We start from the raw sequence: 23,768 nt of genomic DNA on the forward strand, positions 1-23,768 counted from the left end.
TTTGGCGGCTGTACTCTCAATGTAATTTTCAGATTTTACAATACAATTGGTTCTAATAATCATTCAATACCAAATACGGATTTATACGTTTTTATAAACCTGAACACCCAATCCCAAAGACGTATTTTACGTTTTTCTGCGGAAGAGGCAAAAAGAGGTGATGATGCAACTGCACACTAAAGGACATCATTTAGCCATAAAAACAGCCACAAGGTGGCAAAAGTGCATTTAATAAGAGTTCTGCATGTGAATTTGGATGGAAAAAATATATACATGACAGCAAGGAGGAAGTGGAGGAACTAGAGGAGTGTGGCATGTAGAAGGTTACGCATTGTTGGTTAATTTGGATGCAAACATTTGTTATGGTATAATTGTTGACATATTTGAGCTATCAATTTGGTGTCAAAGTGAAAGTTATGCTGATAATGCTGATTTTCTCCCTTTTTTTGTCTAATCTTTCTTTTGAGTCCATGTTTATACAGCCATAAAAAACAATATTCTTTGTGCAATATTCTGTCAAAATCCTCTAAAGTAGCCGGTACTGAACGGGTTATATTTGAACAATGGCTGGGTCTGAATGAAGTTAATGGTGCAATAGTAGACAGCAGTATTTACATCTAAAGTGCTGATGAAGGTAGAGCAAGACAGCTTATCTAGCACAAAAAGAATGTACTTGGTAATATGCATACATTATTAGAGTTTGGTAGTCTCTTGATAGACATTGGTGCAGTAACCCAAAGGCTGCAGCAGACACTGGCACACCGGTTCATTCAGGTTTGAGGCTGCACTTGTGCACTCCTTTTGGTCGTCGAGAATCAGAGCTAAAATAGTGTTGACTCTTTTGGTAATGGCAGCCGTGCGTACAGCTCCTTTAGAGGGGAGACTAGCATGCGAAGCACAGCGTGTAAAAATGTCATCAGCAGGTGTCACGGGTGCTGCAGAGGCCGATTTGAGCAGTATATAAGAATATTTATATTACACAAAGTTAAGGCTTGGACACAAAACTCATTTCATTGATTTTTTTTCTGCTTGGTGTTACATTATTCCACAGACCAACATTCTGATCATTATATTTAGGTTATAAAATTATAATTTCTGTGTTTTTTTAAAGGTTATCTATCTAAGTAGGTCTATTTCTCAGTAACAAAAAATACAAAAGGCAAAAAAAAACAACCATAATGAGAAAAATGTATTAAAATCCACAATATGACTTCATGAACTTGAATGAGAAACTCACCCATCATTGAATTGTTTTGTTTTGGAGAAGAAACTACTTCAGAGTATGTTCATTCATTCACAGTTGGCCTTGTCATGGAGGCCCCTGGGGGCATGGCCTGACAGCATAATGCCAAATTCTGATTGGTCCACAAGTGTCCTCCTTTGCCGAGCCCACAGTACAGGCTGTATATATGATGTGCTTTGGTACAACTGCCTGGGACAGAAAAAGAACGTTATCATTTAGGAACTACATCCTGTTATATACCTGCTTGTGGTAAGTAACAAAAAAAATGCATTTTTTAGTAAGGTTTCATGCAAAAAACCCTAAATGCATCATCTGAGCTATCTTGATGTGCTACACAGTGATATGAAGACCCATCAACCTCTGCATGTGGCCACTCCGGTGAGGGAGAGTCTCGCCTTGACTAAAGTGGCAGGTACTTCAGTCTACCTCAAACTGGATTCATCCCAGCCTACAGGCTCCTTTAAGATAAGGGGAATCGGACACTTGTGCAAAACTGTGAGTCATAAAATTGAATAAACCCAAGTTATACAGCCGAATAGTACATTATTGTTCTTGAATTGTTGTACTTAATATACTTTTTTTTCTAGTGGGCAGATCGAGGGTGCGAGAGGTTCGTCTGCTGTTCAGGTGAGCAGCACTCCAAATGAGTATTTGCTGCCATGTTAAGAGTTTGACTACTGCGTGATTGTTACAGGAGGAAACGCAGGCATGGCTGCAGCCTATTCTGCCCGCCAGCTGGGCATACCTGCAACCATCGTCGTCCCCAGTGTCACCCCAAACCCCACAGTGGAACGTCTGAGGGACGAGGGCGCCACCGTGGTAATTCATGGCAAGGTCAGCTGATCTTGGGTCATTTTGAATGAATTTATTTGGGTACAAGAGAGTGAGGCGCAGGTCAATAAGACTACACCTGTCTTTTTCAGGCTCTTAATGAAAGCATCGAGTACGGACAGCTGCTGGTGGCCAACAACCCAGGCTGGATATTCATATCACCCTTTGACGACCCCCTCATCTGGTGAATCACTCCTTCTATTTTCTATAGTGTGTATTTCTATTGTGATTATCATGCTGAAGGTACAGGCATTACACCACATACATGACTTAAACACTCAATGTATAAGTGTTTCAGTAGATGCTTGCAGTCACTGAGGTAAAATGACAGTGAAGGCGTCTGTGCTTGCAGGGAGGGCCACACATCTTTGGTGAAGGAGCTAGAGCAAGACATGAAAGAAAAGCCAGGGGCTATCGTGCTGTCAGTGGGAGGGGGAGGGCTGCTAAACGGAGTGGTGGAGGGGCTACGGCGTGCCAGTTGGGCTGATGTCCCCATCATCGCCATGGAAACCGTAGGCGCTCATAGCCTCAATGCCACCATGAAAGCAGGGGAGCTTGTCACCTTACCTGCTATCACCAGGTGGACAGCTATTTCTACCAAATAAGCTCCCATGTGGTTATGCTGTGGCTAAAATGTTTTCCACTCTCCAGTGTTGCCACCACACTTGGCCTGACAAGGGTCTCGGCACAGACTCTTAAGCTAGTGGGGGAGCACACAGTCTTCTCGGAAGTAATCACAGACCAGGAGGCAGTAAAGGCCGTGGAGCGCTTTGTAGGTGAGTACAAGCAACAACCAGTTGATCCAAAAAACAAAACATATAAGTGAGGCTGACCTCATCTGGGTGTGCCATCCATGCGCAGATGATGAGAAGGTTCTGGTGGAGCCCGCCTGCGGTGCTGCATTGGCTGCTGTGTACAGTGATGTCATCAAAAAGCTGCAGAAGGAGGGCAAGCTGGAGCAGCCGTTGGGTCCCGTGGTCATTGTAGTGTGTGGTGGAAACAACATCAGCATGGAGCAGCTGCAGAGGTTGAAAAAACAGCTTGGTGTTATCTAGCATGGCCTTTTTTTTCTTCTTCCTGATTCTCCATCGTCTGCTGGGAAAATCTGTTCCATTGTGCTCCATAGACTGAATCATTCCACAAAGTGACATACTTACTGAGCACAATGACTGACAGATTGACAGTGAAACCGAGCTGCTGGAAGGATATTTATCTGTAAAAACTTGTGTTTTTTTCTTTTGTGTTGTCTTGGTTGTGAATAGTATTATGACAATTGTAGACTATAGATTTGTGCTTGTGTGACTGTACTTCCATTTTTTTGTACTTTACCTGTACAGCATTATAAAACAATAAATTGTATTGTATTATTGCAACTCCTTTTATTTAGATTTATTTGAATAAGTAACGGGGCTGCACAGCGGTCGAGTGGTTAGCGCGCAGGCCTCACAGCTAGGAGAGCAGAGTTCAATTCCACCCAGTGGAGTTTGCATGTTCTCCCTGTGCATTCCAAAAACATGTTAATTGGTGACTCCAAATTGTCCATAGGTATGAATGTGAGTGTAAATGGTTGTTTGTCTATATGTGTCTTGTGATTGGCTGGCGACCAGTCCAGGGTGTACCCCGCCTCTTGCCCGAAGACAGCTGGGATAGGCTCCAGCATGCCGCAAGCCTCGTGAGGATAAGCAGTAGAAAATGAATGAATGAATGAATAAGTAACATACATTAGTACTTTGGTTTTCATAATCCATTCAAAAAGGTCAGTCAAAAAATTTGTCCCATAAGTTATAATGTAAATCAATTTATAATAATCCCTCATTTAATATGGTTAATTGGTTCCAGGCCCAACCATGAAAAGTGAATTATAAGGAAGTGGGAGTCTTTGTTTATAAATTCAATATTTCCATACATTTAACATTATCAAAGCCCTCTAGACATGACATAACACCCCTATAGCAACCTTTACATGCATACATCATTCACACCATCTTTGAATGCATCTTCTGGATGCCTTATATTTGGATATTATTTTATTTAGACATTGTTATACTTGAAAATGCTTAATGTGCATACTTTTTGATTTCTAAGACCATATTCAACCACCAAAGAGCATGATTTATTCATATATTTTAGAAAATCTGTGAGAAAAATTGAGAAATTTTAACGACGTGGCCAGAGCCGACTGTAATCTGTTCGAAACACCCCAAAAATATTAAAAGTTAGTTTTACACGCAGAAACAATGCAAGATAATTACCTTTTACCTATATTGAAGACTCTTGTTGGCGAATATGGCGAAGAGCGGTAAGGGAGGGAGGGAGTGGATGGGAAGGGAGGAGACGGAGAGAGGAGGGGAGGTTATTATATGGAGGGGAACTCCCCCTCCATAAGGGCTTCAGATTTTAAAGCCCTATTTGGGGTGACTTCCCTCTTTTGTCTTTTACTGTTACTGGACCCCTGTAGCATAGAACTATCGTAATAGTTGTGTTTGTAGCGTCTCTTTAAAATTTGCCTAAAATGGGACAAGGCACTGTCATTGAACATGTTGCAAAGACGGCTTGCAACAGCTTTGTTGGGGTGGTGTTTCTCCACAAAACTTTGCACGTCACTCCACTTGGCAAACATGTCCTTAATGAGTGAGGAAGGCACATTCTCCCCTCTCTCCTCATCCTCATCTGAAGCAATGTCCTGAGCCGCCGTCTGTTGCTGTTCCACTTGAAGTTCTTGCAGCTCTTCAGTGGTTAGCTCTTCGCTGTGATCGTTCACCAACTCTTCCACGTCCTGGCCACTCACATCCAACCCCAAGGACTTCCCCAAGGACACGATACACTCCACAATTGGCGTACGGTTATCAGGGTCAGCCTCGAAGGTTTCAAATTCCTTCCTGACACATTCTGGCCACAATTTTCTCCAAGCAGAGTTCATGCTCCTGGAAGTCACTCCCTGCCAAGCCTTATCTATGAGGCTTACGCAGTTGAGGATATTAAAGTGATTACTCCAGAACTCTCTTAGGGTCAAATCAGTGTCTGATGTCACTTCAAAGCACCTTTGAAACAGTGCTTTGGAGTAGAGTTTTTTGAAATTTGAAATGACCTGCTGGTCCATGGGTTGGATGAGGGGAGCGGTATTAGGGGGCAAGAACATCACTGTGATGAAGTTAAACTCTTCCAACAATTGGTCTTCCAAGCCTGGAGGATGGGCAGGAGCATCATCCATCACCAGGAGGCACTTGAGGGGCAAATTATTTTCTAGGAGGTATTTCTTAACACTGGGGCCAAACTCTTCATTGACCCACTCAATGAAAATGTGACTTGTGACCCATGCCTTGCCGTTCGATTTCCACGTCACACACAATGTACTCTTTATAACATTATTTTTCTTGAAGACTCTGGGATTTTCCGAGTGATACACGAGTAAAGGCTTCACTTTGAAATCTCCACTAGCATTAGCACAAAACAACAGAGTTAGCCTGTCTTGCATGGGTTTATGTCCTGGCAGTTCCTTTTCCTCCTGAGCGATGAAGGTCCTCTTTGGCATTTTCTTCCAAAATAAACCCGTTTCGTCACAATTAAAGACTTGTTGGGGGAGGAACCGTTCAGCCTCGACATAGTCCTTGAATTCCTTAACGAAGTCTTTAGCGGCACTTTGGTCGGAATTTGCACTCTCGCCTTGCTTTACGACAGTGTTCATTCCTGTTCTTTTCTTAAAATTTTCGTACCAGCCTCTGCTGGCCTTAAATTCACTAACAGCATCACTCGTCGCAGGGACGTTCTTAGAAAGATCCGCATGCAACAGTCTTGCCTTTTCGCAAATGACGGGCTCCGAAACACGATCTCCCGCCAGCCTCCTCTCGGTGATCCACACCCACAACAACTTCTCAACATCTTCGATCGTTTGTGATCTCTGCTTTGTCAACACCGTCACTCCTTTCGCAACATTAGCCTCCTTGATTTCGTCTTTCCTGTTCAGAATAGAACTTATTGTTGATGCAGACTTCCCATACATCCTGGCGAGATCGGCCACGCGGACGCCATCTTCGTACTTTGCTACGAGTTCTTTCTTGAATTCAATTGTGTTTCTCACCCTCTTTGACAAAATGCGGTCACTCGCAACTTTCTTTGGTCCCATGGTGGCTTATTTAGCCGTAAAACGCAATAACAAATACACGAAGACTAGGTCACAAACGCCTGGAATGCTTTGTTTGAGCATTCGTTTCCACGGAATGATACAAACCAGTGTTGCCAGATGGGAAATAATAAATCGTCGTAGCAGTATCTTAAATTGTCCTATACGAGCAAAATTATCGTACATACCCGACTTGACTTTGCTCAAGGGCAGCTGCTATTGTAAAATATCACCACAGACCGTGTATAGTATTGCTTATAGTGCAGTTTTACCTTTACATGAAATGGAAATCACTGTTACAAAAAGCTGCCACTGGCAGAACAACGCCCCCACCTGCCTGTAAAGAGGCACATAAGACAATGAGTGACATCAGGTTCAGTGTCGCGTGTATCCAGTTTCAATTTGGCGAAAGACATTTGTGTAAAATGGGTGGAATTTATACGGTTATTTAATTTTCATACAGTGTATAGAGGGTGAAATTGTCATACGTCTGGCAACGCTGGTGTGACCCAGTCTGGTCCGCCTCTGCGTATACGGGGGGATCTAACCAAGGTTCAGCGCGAGACAACGATCTAAAAGCGAAAGTTATCGCTTCAATGTCCAGCGCGACTCTTAAAGCGCCGGGGAGTGAGGTTTGCCAACGTAGAATTGTGGCCAAAGAGTAAGTTGGGACCAACTTAAAAGTATGCTCTTCATAAACGTTGCTGCTTTGTATTTCACTGTAGTGGGCCCCACAGAAAATAAATCACTCACAGGAGTATATAACACTATATAATCCAAGTATATATATACATACACACACACACACATATACATATATATACATACACACACACACACATATACATATATATACATACACACACACACACATACACATATATATATATATATATACACATATATATATATATATATATATACACACACACACACGTGTATATATATATATATATACATATACACAGTATGTGCCGTGACAGCACAAAGCATGGTCATTCACTACAAGTGGAAACAGTGGGGTATATAATGTACATGACGACACGTGTTGCATGCCAACGTCTCACTGTACTGCTTTGTCAACATACCACTGTGTCATAAAACACACTCATGAAGGATGTTTGTGGGTCACTTGCATGTTGCATGACTGCAGCACGACAGTTTTGTGACTTGACACTTATACAAACGTCCTGGCATAAGATAGGCTGACAGGTTGGGGATGTGGCGCTTTTCCTGGTCTGCTATTGGTCAGAGGGTGGTGGCCGCTTGTATTACAAGGAAATGAGACAGCTACTGGAATGTAGGTCCATTTAAACCAGAACATACTGGATCTAGGGTGCCATTTCTTGTATGTACGTACTTACAACGTACCTGTTGAACCATTCTTTGTTTCTGTTCATACACTATGTAGTGTATGATACACATCCAGTGCTTTGGCTCATCTGGGGAATGGAAAGAAGTAGTGACATCCTTTTGAGTGTATGAAATAATGTCCCGAATGTAAAGACGAGCTCCACCTCAAACGGGTCTGGTCACTGCTTTGAAAAGGTCTCCTGTTTATAACGGTTGGTGATGTAACACAGTGATATATCACTGTGTTACACCACTAATGTACTAATGTACAGCCCATATAGTACATTAGGGGCTGTACATTAGAAGGGAGGCCATCATGTCATCTATTTTGTTCTTAAGCGCCATTTTGTTATAGGGAAAATATTTTCCAGTCTGCATTGATGTATCAAGGTCAGCATGCAAAAGAGCAGCAGTTTTTGTCCATGAAGACATGTCTTTATTGTGACACAGAAATCTCAAATCCCATACTGATTTACATCAGCATGTATAATCCATTTTCGATGTTAAGTTTCCAATGTGCAGAGGTAAGACAAGTAAAAGTTAATCTAATGCAACCATAAATAATTATAATAAATATTAAGTAAATGTACAGCACACTTTATCGCAACACCCCTTCCTATAAGTCCTTTTTTTTTTTTTAAATCACCTCTAATTCCCCCGCAGGAGGAAGTAGAAGAGAGCGCATCCCCATTAGCAGCGGTATATTAGACTCTCAGAAGAACAAACTCCAAACCAAAGTCGCAGGCGTGTCAACAATGCAATGTGTCATATATCAATCGTTGTGTTCTTCGGTTCTATTAAATCAAATGTTTTTACTCGCACAAGAAACCATGTTTCACTATGAGCAGTAGAAAAAGAATTCATTCAAATATGGGACTAAAGTTTAAATAAGACCACAACAAACTGGATATCCAACAGACATCACATAGTTTGTTCGATTTTAGAATCTTTTCCTGGAAGAGTAGTGCAAACGAGAAAAAAAAGTGAAGTTGCAATTCATAAAAACTGCACTCAAACATAACATCAGTCTATTTACATTTGTTCTCCTATTATATTTTTACAGAGCTCAACATTTGGTTATGAGTATTTAAATAAAAAAAGCAGAATATTGGTCTTCTATTGAAGAAAACAGAAAGAAGGCATAACTGAAGAGAATTTGCCACCCCACCACCACGTGTATGAGCGTAGATTGTGTATATTTCAAGGACAGGGAATGGGGTCATTTCACATTCAGTAGCAAGAGCACTCACATGGTAGGGGCAGCTCATGTGAACGTCGTCTCACGTCTGTCTTACAATGCAGCTGACTCATCACCATAGCAACCTGCAGATCACGAGAATGGTGGCATCTCCGCCTCATGATGACCAAGCGATAATAGTAAATGATTTCAAATATGAACTCCTCATCATTGTTTTTTGGTTAAAATGGAGTCAGTTTTCATCGCCATACATTTGCCCATTATTATACAGTATATTTAAGTGAACTACATTATACTTGACATCACATTTACTCCAAACATAGAATCACACTTGGGGGCCCTTAAGGGGAAGAAAAGTGATGACTAGTTTAAGGGCCTGTGACTGAGGGGGACACAGAAAACAGACCATTTTTTTTGGTGGGCCCAAAGTGATATTTTTTCCTTGGCAACCAACTCTGATCACACCATTTCTCTTTCAGAAACGGGGAATCCGACAATTATCATCTCAACTCACAGCAAAGGCATGTTTCCAAACATAAGCCCACCGAGGGGGGCACAAAAAGAGGCAGCTGGGTAACTCATTTTGAGTTTGGATGGAAGCCTATGCAGTGTTGCAAATACAGAGCTAAACTCCCTAATCTGTATCACTGCAGAATTCAACTGCTCATTTCAGTGAGGTTTTCTTTCATTCAAAGAAAGGGAAGGATATAAAGAGCCAGTGTAACAGCTGTTGCACTCCTCAGCACAACCAAAATAGCTACTCATCAGATGTGTTCAAGCAGATGATCATCCCTGATACCCTCTTAAATAAGTAAAAAGAAAAGAAAAAGTAATCATGACAAAGGCCATGACATGAAGTCAGGGGGCCAACGTGCAAAGCATTGAACAAGCTAAAATCAATGTGACTTTAATAGATCAGAGGAGCGTCTCAGAAGCTGGACTTGGGCTGTGCGGGTTGGGGGGTTGGGAGTCAGGTGGCTAAGGGGTGGACGTGTTTAAGAAAGGGGGGCTGTCAAGTCTTAGCCACTGAGCGGGTCCTCGCGGTAGTGGATGGCGTAACGCAGTTTCTCCAGCATCACGTCCAAAGAGGTGTACTGAGGCAGTTTAACCATGAACATACAAGTCTCTACGCGGATGTAGCGAGAGTCTGGCTGACCTGCAACACAGAGAAAGACGATGCAACTAAAGCACAGACTGTATAATCTACATGCAAGGTTTTCATGGTTCTAATGGAAACCCAGGACTTTTTGTGTAAATGGTAGCAAACAATAAAAAAATTAAAAATTTCTCTTCTTCTAGATTTATTTCTGTGAAGGTTTTATATTTGAAATTGGAGGCCAACAGTTTCTTCCCCATCCATAAGAAGCGTTTGTCTTTGTTACACAAAACCAATTCCAGCAATTCTGTAGCACTAAGGAGAACATCATGTATTCTTCTTCAGTGAGAACAATGCTGATAGTAATTACCTGATGCTCCATCAGGAGGGGCGATCTTCATGGGATATGGAGGGACGTGGGCAGTGTCGGGTCCGCCATCCTTGCAGGGACAAGTGAAGGGGATGCGTTCCTGGTTGCAGGCGAACTTGATGAACTTACAAAGTTCCTCCTGAGTGAACATCTCCAGAGCGCTCCAGAAGAACTCGATGTGCTGGTCTGTCTCCATTAGACCTACTTGATACATTGTGTGAGCCTATAAATAACAATGTGAGATATGTTTGAACTCGTTAAGATGTTGCAGGTTGGTGTAGCATGTGAATGTGGCAAATGTACCTTGAGGAACTCCAGGTTGATGTACGGCAAGCCACAGGTGCGTAGCTCCATCTCCAAGGGGCTGAGCATGGTCAGTAGCTGCAGGGGAATGATGGAGGCCAGCCCAGCTCGCACTGCAGTCATACATTCAACATTCTGCAGCTCCCTCAAACGAAGGCTCCGTACCGCCCGTGCATACACATCTTTATTTTCCCAGCTAAACAACAAATATTGCTGTGAAAGGTATTTACAGTTTAACACAAAAACTCACCCCATGTGTAAATAATCACCTGACAGTGAGGTTGCGACCTCCCTGACAAAGCTCCACCTCGTCACCCGTCATAGTGATGTAGGTAAAAGTACAACAGGGTCTGCTGGGAGAGTCAGGGCTATCGCCTGAATGGTACTGGGAGGAGATCTCAGCGCACAGTGACTCAAGCTCAGTCTCATCATTCACCTGCATGGCACAAACAGTTGCTTTGTTATATAACAACTTGTGGACAACAGACAACACAATGAGAAGAGATTGCTTCACATTCTTACATTTTCAAATTTTCTGACATAGTTGTATGTGAGCATATCTGCTTCCTGCAGGTCCTGCTCGGGGTCAAGGGCCATGCCCACCAAACCTTTCCAAAAGGAGCCCAATAGATCCAAAGGAAGGGGCACATCTGCGCGGATGGCAATGCCCAGGAGCTGACCAAAGAAGTGCAACAACTGTTCCTCTGCATAGCTGATTGGACATGGTGTCAATATGTATTTCCCCTGAGAAAGACAAAAACAATGATTCATGCCAGATAAGATTCTTATTACTTCCAAGTTTAAAGCTGGTGGAAATATTAAAATATACAAACTAAAATATGGATGTTTTTTATAGCCTTTTAACAGTGAAGTCAATGTGCACCATTACCTTGTTACGGTTGGCTGCAGCACTTGGGCAAGGGAGCAGCAGAGAAAGCGCTGAACTTTGCAACTCTTTACACACCTGCCATAAGAAATGTCTGAAAGAACCACCTGATGAGACAGATGCAGATAGGTTACCATATGCATAGTATTACTATTGTACTACTACTACTACTACTACTACTACCGGCATGGAACCTAAAGAGCTATTCTGTAGTTACAGACCTGTCAACCTTGAAGAAATGTTACGAGTACTCTCAAGGGTGGGGGCCACTGTAATTTTTTTTCCAATTAGACAAAGCTGTGTGCCATAAGTGGTTGTTAATATCAACATTTCAGCATTTTCTCATTACATTATTCCTTTTCCTTATTTTTAATGCTGTGTAGGACTGAGTTGCGTATTGAATAAAATGCATACATGTTGGCAGGTCTGTAGGTATAAAGTAGAAATTCTAACTTGTGCCGTGAACTTCCTCCCCCGTGAAGCGGATGTTGAACGCATACGTTGGGTCTCCTCCACTGGCCAGTTTTACACAAAGCTGAGACGATGGCATGCAAGAAAGTTGTTGTGCTGCCTGGCAGAAGTATGTGTTCTCTGACGATCTTATCTCACCTGCAAGGCATTGAGTGGAAGTTAGCAAAGACACAGTACATAAGACACCAAGTTATTGAGTTTAAGGGATCATTACCGCCCACAATCTCAAGAGGATCCAGTGTTATCTCTGGGGCAGCATGGTCTGCTGTCCGTTGGACTGTGGCATTCAGTACTCTGTTCATGACAGTAACCTTTGTGTCATAGAAAATTAGACCTGTAAAAAGATGAAAAGGGGTCATTTAGAGGAAACATACAAAGGATACTGATTACCTCTGTGAACTAAACCAGTGCTAAGGTCTGACTCACCTTTTGCTTCACATAACAGGGATGCAATGCTGTTCTGATAAGTATGCGTCTGTCTCAGCTCCACTAGCGGTAGGAAGAAACTCTCCAGGGTATTGTTGAGGGACTGCAGCAGAGCAAACCGCAAGCGCAAGCTCTCTACAGGCACACCTTCAAAAGACAAAAACAAGTCCAATTAGGATAGTTTAACAATGTACAGTTAGATACACAAGTGTTTTGAAAGTGACATGAGTTTGTTATGATTTTGCCTCGTGAGATCACCATAATGGATTTGAAATAAGGGCGTCATCAAAGTGTACTTTCAGCTTTTAAGAGGTTTACAGAACAGATTTAACTTACTGAAGACAAAAGTGAGGGTATCAATACATACAAACAAGCAGGCCTGAGAATGGTTATGGTCATGGGCTCCAGACCTTAAGCAGTCATTGGCTGCAGTGATTTTCATCGAAGTAAGATTATAAAGCTCGGTCAGATTATTTTCTAGTTTGTGGAAACATTGGTGCGTTATCTTATATGGCAATGCATAAACATCTGGGATAGGCTCCAGCATAACCACGCATACCTAATGAGGACAAGTGGCACATAGAAGGGAATGGACCATGTATGTCTGAAATAAAGTTGATTGTGATATTGTAGTTCTATTTACAATTATGTTCCTTCCTCTTAAATGTCATATTTGTGAAATTAATTTTAGCGCTGAAACACTTCTCTTTGATCACATCGGGATTGCTTCATTTCAAATCCATTTTTAGGTCAAATCATAAACATGTCAAAATACCTCTGGGTCTGTCTGTATTTACTCGAGTTACCTCAGAGTAAATATAGTATGTTAAATGCAGCTGACGTGTTTTTACTAACTGAGCAGGCAGGCCACGCGTGAATCGGCACAATCACTTGGGTCCAGGTAGACTTCATGGGGATGTAGTCTGGTTGGTGTGATCGCAAGGTGACGACAGAGCCTGTTGATATACTGGACCAATGCAACATCCATTTCCAAGGTCCACTTCCTACAAGCCTTCTGTGCATGCCGTGTGTCTATACAGGTGCACCTGGTGACAATGAACAAAACAATGCAAAACTACTTGAAATCTGAAATAGAAACACCACAAGAGAAGCTTGATAAATTTTAATTAAAAGTATGATATTCGCTCAGAGAGCGATTCAGAGTGTATAAATACTGTGTACATATACTGTACATAAAATATGTAGAGCATATTCTGGGAAGCCAGTCATAGCATGTGACAGTAACCGTATTACATCAGACTGCAAGCTGTTACTGGGGTCTGGCATTCGTCGTCTCACCTTTCAAAGTGGAGGTCATAGCCACATGCCAAAATTGCCCTCCAGACACTACGAATGTCCTGCTTGGCTCGGTCAACTGCAAACTTATGGAAGCCCTCCAGTGTCAGGTACTTCTCCTCTGCGACTATAGAAACAAAACGGCATGAGATGCAGTGCACCAAAACTCATTGAATAAAATTGATAACGAACAGCTGTATTAAAAAAATGCAGCTCATGAACTGATACTTTAACGGACTTTTAACAAGATGGTATAAAATAATTTATCAACACTTCAGGGAGGTGAAGAGAATGTTATTCTTTGTAACAAGCTGCCTGCTGTGTTTTCATAGAGTTACTATTATTGACGAACCTTCAGGTTTTTTGGCAGGAGACTTTTCCACATCTTTCTCATCAGGTCTGGCTTTTTCTGGAGATTTGGGCTTAAGGACTGTCTTTTTCTCACTAAGCGCAGTCCTAGCAAAGATACACGAAAAGTAAATTTTAAGTCAATGAACTGAAGTGTAAAGGCACCTAAATATACAGTATTAATAAAGTCAATGCTGAGATTTAGAGATGAGTATTTCATGCACTTGCCTACCTCACACTGTTCAGAACAGACTTTTCCTTGGTGGGAGGTTTGGTGATGGGCCTCTTGGTGCTCACTACTTTGCCTTGGTGCTGTTCTTTTCCTGCCTTGCTGTATTTGTTCTTATTGGGTTTGGGAATGCCATACTTTCTTAAAATCTGGATAAAAACATTATTTTGAAATATTGTGATTACATGAGTAGGTAGTATATATTATCAGATGCTGGAGAAGGAAAGGTAAAAATGTATGAAATATTACATATATGACATATACCTGAGTAAGTTGGTCCTCAAGCACTTTCTTGGGTGGTCGGACATTGGTGAAGAAAGTATGTAGCAGGTTACCAGGGGTCTGCGAGTTGATCTGCTCTTTGCTGAGGTAAATATCAGATACTTTCACTGGCTTGGCTGGTGTGAGGCTGAGCATCTGCTCTGAGTGCACACAACTCTTGAAAATATCTGTGAGGATGTCTCGTGCTCCAGGAACAAGCTTGTCACCTTGGAAAATAGGTGGGTTTTAAATGCCACTGTGTAGAAATAGAGTATGAGTATTGCTTGTCATATACGAACCTCGAATTGACTTGTCCAGAAAGTAGTCTTCAAGAGCAGAGCTGCCTTGGGTGTCAAATAGACTTTGATTCACGCTCGAGGCTGTGAGGATCTCCTCATTGGTCAACTCCATTAGCTCCTCTTCACCCTCAAGGCTAGACAAGCCAATTAGATCACTGCTGTTGAACAGACTGGCTCGTATTTTTTCCACTTTCGCTCGAGAACGAACCTGTAATTAATCATAAAGGGAACCAACCCTTTTTTAATCATAAAGAAAACCAACCACAAAAATAAAGAAAATCAAAGTTGTTTAACCCACCTCAATGACAGCATAGCCTTTGATAGGCCGCAACGTGACTGCATTGCTCTCCTGAGAGGTGACTGTGTGCAAAGATCCTCCATCTGACACTGACGGTGTCTCCGTACTGTCCACTGGTTCCCCTAAGCTTCCAAGACTCCCCATGCTTCCAGTGCTACAAAGAGAAGTATCCAGACTTTCCTGGCTGGAAACTGTCTGGGGCTCATGGGAACCCTGCTGGGGGTAGTTACCCGCAGACACTGCTGCGGCGGGGGTGAACGTAGGTACAGCTAATAGCTCCTGATCAACAGAAAGTTCACTGGCAGTGCGAGAGACTCCCTGAGAAGAGCTGCATATGGAAGTCTGGCTGGTCGAAGCAGAGGCGGTCACACTCATTGCTGGAGTTACGCTGCTGGAGCTGTCTGGACTCTCAGGACCCCCACTGTGAGGGAAGGGGCGCTCAGACTCAGTGGTCACTTTGCCGTCTTGAGGGCTTGAGACTCCAGCTCCAGATTTAGTTTTCTTTGGGTCCTCATCCTGCAAAGGGATGAAGACTTCATCTTTGAATAGGCCTCCATGCGCATTGCAAGCCCTGCGGATGGCATTTCGAACCACTGCCTCTTCAAGGTGGGTGGGGATGCCTGAAATCACCAACAGGCGGCTGTGGGCCGTGGGACCCACCAAAGCTTGACAGGCATCTGTCACTGCATCACTTGTTACACTCAAACCTTGGGGATCCTTATTGGCAAGATGTCGAAGGATCATCAATAGAGTGAGGCAGCGGTGGAACCACAGCATGTCTTCAGGTTTACTCCCCGTCATGTTCAGCAGGGCACTGTCACTCTCTGACAGACGAGCACCGCCACTTCCCTTTTTACCTGACACCACTGCGGCCACTGCAGCTGCTGCTCTCTCACGCTTCAGCTTCACTTTCTTACGTTTAGACAGCAGGCTGGGGCTCTGTGGTGTTTGGCCTGGGGATGAGGACGACGACGATGAAGAATCACTCAGGTTAGGGGCACTGGTCGAGGTAAGGGTTCCAACTGTGGAGCCTCCAACATTGAGTGGGAGTGTCACCTCTGCCACAGCCAGACAGACTTCCATCAGTGCATGAAAGTATGTGGAGAACCTGCTTTGTTCTGCTGCCAGAGCTAATGCAACACCTCCAGATGAAGACCCTGCTGCTCCAGCTCCTCCTGCAGTCCAGCCCTGAGTTTCCCTGTCATAGAGCTTACGGAGTTCAGTCTGCAGGGACATGAGGACTGCAAGGCAGGGGTTGAGCAGAAGAGCAATAGAGCTGGAGAGGCCAGTGGGACTTTTACGCTGCTCCAAGTGGTGAATCTTCCGCAGAAGTTCAGCCAGCAAGTGAAAAGCAAGTTCTTTAATGGATGGAGCGAGATCAGTAGTCCAAAGTAAACCACCTAATACAAAATACAAGCCAAGATAGGAAACACTTGAGGTTAGATCATGTATTACAAAGATTCCATGTGATGAAGCTGATGTTAACTAGTTAAAAGGTTAATACTGTTAAAAATGCACTATACCGAGAAGTTCTACCACTTGGAGCAGCACAGATGACGGTACTGTATCCAGTTCGTCTTCTGATCGCTCGGAGTTCTCTCCCAGCTTCCAAGTCAGCAGCTGCTCTGCAAATGCCATGGCCAGAGGGAACTCCAGAGGCAGGGAATGCAGTGCCAACACAGCACCAGGAGGGGGCGACACACCTATAATTGATAAGAGTAAGAGATACTGTATAAATGCTATACCAGTAAAACTCAAAAACCTGAAACCTTATGGAACAATAAATACATACCCAGTTTGATGTGCACTTTGTCAGTGGGGATGATGACAGAGGGGTATTGGTTGGTGGTGGGCGGGGGGGTAAGGCCCGTGTTGGCAGGTGATGCATCCAGAGGGTAGCAAACAGCCTCCATTAGATTAAGTTGGCCATTTTTGCGCACTTTATGACCCAGACCATACAGCATTACCCGTGCCCAGGGAGCCTTGTATAAGCTAGAGCTAATAGAAGAAAGGGAGAGAAGTCAATATTTCATTAGAGAATAAGTGACCGACTGGGCTTTGAGTGAAGTGGAAAAGATCAACATTGCTAGATATCTCACTCTTTGCGGCAGCCAAGTTGGCTCTCTTTGCAGGATACAATCACAAATGCAGCCCCTGGAAAGCTTACGTCCATGCTGACTTTGGACTCCGTTACAGGGAATTCCTCCGATGTGAACTGCTCTGGTGCATGCTGAGATACATGCAGAACATTGATTTGAACATTGAACATGAAATTTTGCATTAGTGCATTGATGGGCACAGCTGACCTGTAGGAAGCAGCAAATCTGTTTAGTTAGCTCAAGTAAGCTTTCCTCTCCTTGATGCAAGGCACGGGTGATGGCCACTGTTAACCACTCTTGGATGGGCTGCGCATTGCCCTGGTAGAATAGGTCTGTGGGAGAACAGCTTTGGCCTTGAAGGTTGTGAAGCACTGACTGGGCCAGGAGGATCGAGCTAGAACTAATAGTGCCATCTGCAGGGATATTGTGACAATGTTAAATGAGAAATGGAAACGGCAGGAAAGAAGACCTCACAGAGAAAGAAGTACAGTACGCATTTGTACATGAAATTACCACTCACCAGGGAGTGGGGGGGCCAGCAACTGATTTGACAGCAGCTGTAGGTGTTCTAAGGTAATGTCCCGGATTGCAGGTATGTGGAAGAGACGGGTGAAAGTGTGAGGACTTTTGGGAGCGTAGATGTTTAGCAGGGCCATTCGGCAGTATAAACGCGCCAGTGCACTTTCACAGCGAAGCAGCTCCCTGAAAAAACAATTATAATATCGTATCATAAATTAGGTTATATGTATGTAATGTGCTATTCAGGTCCTAATGGTTAATACCTGTGAATTTGAATGTTGCTACTGTCTAGTGAGACCAAGCCATTAGCTGCAGTGCGTCGGGATCCAGCAGGTGGCCGCTCCAGCATTTCAATTGGGTACCAGTACCTCACCAGCACACCCTCGCTGCGAAGATAGGTCTCCACTTGTACCAACTCATTTGCCTAGTGAAGCACACAAAAAACACCTTAATGCCTTTTTTTTTAAACACAGCAATAACATATAACATTGCAACATTCAGCATTGTGCTTACAGAGTCAACATCCAGCACTACTCCATGCAAACCAAAAGTCTTCAACATCCCCCGGATGGCGAACTTTGGCAGGGCTGTCCCTCCCGTGGTGCTGCTGGTATTGTTGCTGTCTGGACAGCGGATGACCACGGTCAAGCCTGTAGAAAGAAGCAGGTTGTAATTTGGGGAAACAATACAACATTAGTGAAGTATTTGACAGGTTTGAGAAGAAACAAATGTCAAGTAAAGACCAGTAATATAGGTGACAAGACCTTTGCGAACTTTATCAATCGTGAATTTGTTGGCCTCATCCTTGATATCTTCGATGGTGGGGAGATAGAGGTCACGAGGAATGCCACCATTTTCTTCATACAGGAACTCCACTGTCTGCCTTGCAATGTCAACCATGCCTGTTGGTGTTTAGATACACAACAGAGCTAGCTGTCTTGATCAAATTGTTGAAATGAAAGGTTGAATCACATAATTGGGTTATACTTAATTAGATCTATTATTTTTACCAAGCTGCAAAGCTCCTTTGATTTGGTCCAGGCCAGATTTCCGCTCAGCTTCATTACGGAACCTTCTTCGGATGGTGGGGAACACTTTGGTTTCCCATGCCTTTACCAGCAAGGCGTAATGGTCCTCCTAAATGTTCAATGGCACAGTGAAATATAGAGTCACAAGCAGTCACAGACATAAAATCATGACAAGCTCACTCACTCTTGGGACGTCATCATCATCATCATCATCACTCTCATCATCTGCAATGGGTGGAGGGTGTGGATCAGGTCCAGAGGTGACTAGGTTCTCATAACTCAGCTCAACTTTGTAATGGCAGGACAGGTCACTGTTGTATTCTAAAGGGATTAAGGTGGACAATCACGATGGTCAAATCAATAATGGCAAATTAAATGATTCAAAAGGGTGTGTTTATGTATACAAAGTCAAAAGGTAAAAAGCATATTTTAGGCTAATACAAAAATATAGGCAATGTACATACGTTGCTGAGTCACTGCCACTGCTGCAATCCGACAAGGAGGTCCATGGGAACCTGAGTCCGATGTAACGCTAGTACCAGCATCATTATCACTGTCTGATGCCATAGCAAAGGGGAGTGCTTCAAAATTGGCACTTATTTCTTCTGCAAGATCAATGCACAAGTCCGCTGCATTCCTGTGAGCTTGGCCTTCAGCATATGCGAAAGGATGATTACCAAAGTTGGCACGAATCTTTGAATTCTACAAAACAATTACATTTGTGTTATTTGTTGGAAATTTGTGCAACTGAATACATTTTACATTCTCACTGTAGTATGCATACCTTCTTTTGAATGTGCACCAAAGGCCACATTCCGCCAGCTACATCCTCAAGGATGGGACTGAGCCGCTGGCCACAATAGGTGAAATAGACCCGCCCTTTAGGGGCTTGACCAGGGGGTGGAGGTGTGCCTTCTGAACGCTCCCAGCCGATTCCAGCCACATCACCTGTGTTAAGGTAAATCTTGCGTTATCATGGAAATTCCCAACAATAGACAACACGAAAAAAGGCATAAATTAATATTAGTCCGACCCCCCCAAAAAACATGCTTGTGGGGAAAAAACAAAAACATCTCACCAGGTAGTAGAGTTACATCCAGTCTGACACTTTTCCACTGGAGTAGACTGGAGCCATTGTAGTGCACTGCTCTTCCATTGCTGCGATAAAGAAAGGAGAAAGACAAGTCAAAACTAGATCAATATACAGTAGACAAATGTAAAACTGCACTCTTGCCATAGACAGAACACTGTAAAAAGGCTGCCAAGATAGGCATTTCCAATGTCATTGCATACATAAAGCAAACTTACTTATGAAACAGACATGTGCCAACAGGGTTGGTCCAGGCGCCGTCTCTCTTCTCCGCCTCAGTGGCAAAACCAAAGGACACAATGGGCCCACTGTCTTCCTCAGAGTCTCCATAGGAGACAACTTCAATCTCCCAATAAAAAGAAGGAGCCTGAGAGGACAGAGAAAATGAAAGTAAAAAGAAGAGTGAGCCAAGCTGATCAGCACAAATTCCACATAATTTTGGTAACATATGTTCAACCTGAATTGGTACAGGAGAGGTGGCATAGATGAAGGTGCCCCTTGGTAGTCCCCCACCAGCGCTGGGATCAGCCAAGAAGGTGACCGAGGTCAGGCGAGATGAGAACATGCAGGCACGGACTGGAGGGAACACTCGGGATGGGCACCAAGTGATTTCCTTGGGCTACAAAAAAAGGCATTACATCAAATTAAAATTACACTACCTGCCCTGCCATATATTGTTCAATTGGACTTTCAAGGTTTTCAGTTACAGGGAATTGTTTATTTACTCTGTTCAAACAAGCAATTATTCAAATGCAACAGTAATTAAAAGAAAAATACTGAAGACTCAAAATGTATAATTTATCAACCCTACCTGCCGTCTTTCTGTCTGAAGTGGGGGTGGTGGCGGGCGAGCACAGTCTCGGTATAGCATTCTCACTCTTTCACATTGAGCCTCAACAATACCGAGGCGCTCCCCTGAAAACACAGAAAGGGGACCAAAAACTGAGCATTACGTGCTATACTTTCTAAAATACAGGTGAAATCTTTTCAATATGTTGCCTTGACTTCGGTTACATTGTTAACTGCATTGATAACCATTTTCAGTACTTGTACAGTATATCGGTCATGTTTGATAGCAAATGCTAACTGGATGTAATACAGTGAAGAAAATAAGTATTTGAACACCCTGCTATTTTGCTATTTCTCCCACTTAGAAATCATGGAGGGGTCTGAAATTTTCATCGTAGGTGCATGTCCACTGTGAGAGAGATAAACTAAAAAGAAAAATCCAGAAATCACAATGCATGATTTTTTAACAATTTATTTGTGTGATACAGCTGCTAATAAGTATTTGAACACCTGAGAAAATGAATGTTAATATTTGGTACAGTAGCCTTTGTTTGCTATTACAGAGGTCAAACGTTTCCTGTAGTTTTTCACCAGGTTTGCACACACTGCAGGAGGGATCTTGGCCCACTCCTCCACACAGATCTTCTCTAGATCAGTCAGGTTTCTGGGCTGTCGCTGAGAAACACGGAGTTTGAGCTCCCTCCAAAGATTTTCGATTGGGTTCAGGTCTGGAGACTGGCTGGGCCATGCTAGAACCCTGATATGCTTCTTACGGAGCCACTCCTTGGTTTTCCTGGCTGTGTGCTTCGGGTCGTTGTCGTGTTGGAAGACCCAGCCACGACCCATCTTCAATGCTCTGACAGAGGGAAGGAGGTTGTTCCCCAAAATCTCACAATACACGGCCCCAGTCATCCTCTCTTTAATGCAGTGCACTCGTCCTGTCCCATGTGCAGAAAAACACCCCCAAAGCATGATGCTACCACCCCCATGCTTCACAGTAGGGATGGTGTTCTTCGGATTGTACTCTTCATTCTTCTTCCTCCAAACACGCTTATTGGAATTATGACCAAAAAGTTCTATTTTGGTCTCATCTGACCATAAAACTTTCTCCCATGACTCCTCTGTATCATCCAAATGGTCATATGCAAACTTAAGACGGGCCTTGACATGTGCTGGTTTAAGCAGGGGAACCTTTCGTGCCATGCATGATTTCACATCATGACGTCTTAGTGTATTACCTACAGTAACCTTGGAAACGGTGGTCCCAGCTCTTTTCAGGTCATTGACCAAGTCCTGTCGTGTAGTTCTGGGCTGATTCCTCACCTTTCTTAGAATCATTGAGACCCCACGAGGTGATATCTTGCATGGGGCTCCACTCCGATTGAGATTGACCGTCATGTTTAGCTTCTTCCATTTTCTAATGATAGCTCCAACAGTGGACCTTTTTTCACCAAGCTGCTTGGTAATTGCTCCGTAGCCCTTTCCAGCCTTGTGGAGGTGTACAATTTTGTCTCTGGTGTCTTTGGACAGCTCTTTGGTCTTCGCCATGTTACAAGTTAAAGTCTTACTGATTGTATGGGGTGGACAGGTGTCTTTATGCAGCTAACGACCTCAAACAGGTGCATCTGATTCAGGATGATACATGGAGTGCAGGTGGACTTCTAATGGGCAGACTAACAGGTCTTTCAGGGTCAGAATTCTAGATGATACACAGGTGTTCAAATACTTATTTGCAGCTGTATCACACAAATAAATTGTTAAAAAATCATGCATTGTGATTTCTGGATTTTTCTTTTTAGTTTATCTCTCTCACAGTGGACATGCACCTACGATGAAAATTTCAGACCCCTCCATGATTTCTAAGTGGGAGAAATAGCAAAATAGCAGGGTGTTCAAATACTTATTTTCTTCACTGTACATGAAGTCTGTCCTAATGAATGTTATGTAGCTATTTTGACATATTACCAGTACACGGGTTACGGTAATTATCTTGAACTACTTTGATTACCTGTAAACTTTAAAAATGTGGGTATGAAGTTCTAATCGTTAATATTTACAACAGTATTTCAAAGTTTACCATTTAGGTTTTTTTCATATATTATGTTTTATACAACCCCACCTCACGCCCGAAGACAGCTGGGATAGGCTCCAGCACCCCCACGACCCTTGTGAGGAAAAGCTTTGTTTTATACAAAGAGGTAGATCATGTTGACTTGTAACTTGGGTGCTGAAAAAGTGCGGGCACCCCTGATATTCATGTTTAACGTACTCATCTCTTATACTTATACGTAAATATATACAGTGCATCCGGAAAGTATTCACAGCGCTTCACTTTTTCTACATTTTGTCATGTTACAGCCTCATTCCAAACTGAATTAAATTAATCTCTTACCTCAAAATTCTACACAAAATACTCCATTATGACAATGTGAATGACGAATGACGAAAGCCATCAGACCAGAGAATTTTGTTTCTCATGGTCTGAGAGTCATTCAGGTGCTTTTTGGCAAATTCCAGACGGGCTGCCATGTTCCTTTTACTAAGGAGTGGCTTTCGTCTGGCCACTCTACCATACAGGCCTGATTGGTGGATTGCTGCAGAGATGGTTGTCCTTCTGGAAGGCTCTCCTCTCTCCACAGAGGAACGCTGGAGCTCTGACAGAATGAACATCGGGGCCTTGGTCACCTCCCTGACTAAGGCCCTTCTTCCCCGATTGCTCAGTTTAGAAGGCCGGCCAGCTCTAGGAAGAGTCCTGGTGGTTCCAAACGTCTTCCATTTACGAATAATGGAGGCCACTGTGCTCATTGGGACATTCAAAGCAGCAGAAATTTTTCTGTATCCTTCCCCAGATTTGTGCCTCAAGACAATCCTGTCTCGCAGGTCTACAGACAGTTCTTTTGACTTCATGCTTGGTGTTTGTGCTCTGACATGCACAGTCAACTGTGGGACCTTATATAGACAGTTATTATATTTCCAAATCATGTCCAATAAACTGAATTTACTGCAGGTGGACTCCAATTAAGCTGTAGAAAGATCTCAAGGATGATCAGTGGAAAAAAGATGCACCTGAGCTCAATTTTGAGCTTCACGGCAAAGGCTGTGAATACTTATGTAAATGTGATTTTTTTGTTTTCTATTTTTAATAAATTAAAAAAAGTCATAAAAAAACTTTTTCACATTGTCATAATGGAGTATTTTGTGTAGAATTTTGAGGT

At 43.1% G+C, this 23,768-nt stretch overlaps 2 protein-coding genes across 4 annotated transcripts in view; one reads left to right on the forward strand and one right to left on the reverse strand.

Annotated features, from left to right (window-relative positions):
• Nucleotides 1-1,167: 1,167 nt before the first annotated feature.
• Nucleotides 1,168-3,403, forward strand: LOC131128604 (L-serine dehydratase/L-threonine deaminase-like). Its single transcript, XM_058071608.2, has 8 exons — nucleotides 1,168-1,492; nucleotides 1,582-1,738; nucleotides 1,831-1,870; nucleotides 1,938-2,077; nucleotides 2,167-2,258; nucleotides 2,427-2,654; nucleotides 2,726-2,850; nucleotides 2,936-3,403. The coding sequence occupies exons 1-8, from the start codon at nucleotides 1,410-1,412 to the stop codon at nucleotides 3,127-3,129; spliced, it is 1,059 nt and encodes a 352-aa protein (XP_057927591.2). The 5' UTR covers nucleotides 1,168-1,409; the 3' UTR covers nucleotides 3,130-3,403.
• Nucleotides 3,404-7,852: 4,449 nt separating this feature from the next.
• The window catches only part of hectd4 (HECT domain E3 ubiquitin protein ligase 4), a 34,856-nt gene continuing 18,940 nt past the window's right edge, over nucleotides 7,853-23,768 (reverse strand). For all 3 annotated transcript variants that reach the window (XM_078789823.1, XM_058070954.2, XM_058070953.2), the window contains 32 exons: nucleotides 20,576-20,679; nucleotides 20,222-20,383; nucleotides 19,983-20,131; nucleotides 19,753-19,832; nucleotides 19,459-19,622; nucleotides 19,139-19,376; nucleotides 18,859-18,995; nucleotides 18,657-18,783; nucleotides 18,411-18,548; nucleotides 18,160-18,296; nucleotides 17,910-18,070; nucleotides 17,648-17,829; nucleotides 17,335-17,540; nucleotides 17,128-17,258; nucleotides 16,821-17,026; nucleotides 16,552-16,731; nucleotides 15,029-16,428; nucleotides 14,731-14,938; nucleotides 14,435-14,658; nucleotides 14,174-14,319; nucleotides 13,946-14,049; nucleotides 13,597-13,720; nucleotides 13,153-13,343; nucleotides 12,298-12,444; nucleotides 12,086-12,205; nucleotides 11,854-12,009; nucleotides 11,404-11,507; nucleotides 11,037-11,258; nucleotides 10,784-10,950; nucleotides 10,515-10,710; nucleotides 10,212-10,434; nucleotides 7,853-9,901 (listed from right to left, as the gene is read on the reverse strand). In XM_078789823.1, coding sequence (XP_078645949.1) covers nucleotides 9,765-9,901; nucleotides 10,212-10,434; nucleotides 10,515-10,710; nucleotides 10,784-10,950; nucleotides 11,037-11,258; nucleotides 11,404-11,507; nucleotides 11,854-12,009; nucleotides 12,086-12,205; nucleotides 12,298-12,444; nucleotides 13,153-13,343; nucleotides 13,597-13,720; nucleotides 13,946-14,049; nucleotides 14,174-14,319; nucleotides 14,435-14,658; nucleotides 14,731-14,938; nucleotides 15,029-16,428; nucleotides 16,552-16,731; nucleotides 16,821-17,026; nucleotides 17,128-17,258; nucleotides 17,335-17,540; nucleotides 17,648-17,829; nucleotides 17,910-18,070; nucleotides 18,160-18,296; nucleotides 18,411-18,548; nucleotides 18,657-18,783; nucleotides 18,859-18,995; nucleotides 19,139-19,376; nucleotides 19,459-19,622; nucleotides 19,753-19,832; nucleotides 19,983-20,131; nucleotides 20,222-20,383; nucleotides 20,576-20,679 — 6,371 coding nt within the window. In that variant the 3' untranslated portion in view covers nucleotides 7,853-9,764. The remainder of the gene's footprint in view (nucleotides 9,902-10,211; nucleotides 10,435-10,514; nucleotides 10,711-10,783; nucleotides 10,951-11,036; nucleotides 11,259-11,403; nucleotides 11,508-11,853; nucleotides 12,010-12,085; nucleotides 12,206-12,297; nucleotides 12,445-13,152; nucleotides 13,344-13,596; nucleotides 13,721-13,945; nucleotides 14,050-14,173; nucleotides 14,320-14,434; nucleotides 14,659-14,730; nucleotides 14,939-15,028; nucleotides 16,429-16,551; nucleotides 16,732-16,820; nucleotides 17,027-17,127; nucleotides 17,259-17,334; nucleotides 17,541-17,647; nucleotides 17,830-17,909; nucleotides 18,071-18,159; nucleotides 18,297-18,410; nucleotides 18,549-18,656; nucleotides 18,784-18,858; nucleotides 18,996-19,138; nucleotides 19,377-19,458; nucleotides 19,623-19,752; nucleotides 19,833-19,982; nucleotides 20,132-20,221; nucleotides 20,384-20,575; nucleotides 20,680-23,768) is intronic.

The sequence above is a fragment of the Doryrhamphus excisus genome, linkage group LG3 (genome assembly GCF_037039965.1).
Source record: "Doryrhamphus excisus strain RoL-2023G ecotype Guam linkage group LG3, RoL_Dexc_Guam_v1.1, whole genome shotgun sequence".
NCBI classification, from domain to species: Eukaryota; Metazoa; Chordata; class Actinopteri; order Syngnathiformes; family Syngnathidae; genus Doryrhamphus; species Doryrhamphus excisus.

What these genes read in the sequence shown, in the direction of transcription:
- LOC131128604 (XM_058071608.2), top strand. Translation starts at nt 1,410, where the DNA reads ATGATGTGCTTTGGTACAACTGCCTGGGACAGAAAAAGAACGTTATCA. An exon ending in CCGTGGTAATTCATGGCAAG is followed by an intron (nt 2,078 to 2,166) that starts GTCAGCTGATCT and finishes TGTCTTTTTCAG; the next exon opens with GCTCTTAATGAAAGCATCGA. An exon ending in GGCCGTGGAGCGCTTTGTAG is followed by an intron (nt 2,851 to 2,935) that starts GTGAGTACAAGC and finishes ATCCATGCGCAG; the next exon opens with ATGATGAGAAGGTTCTGGTG.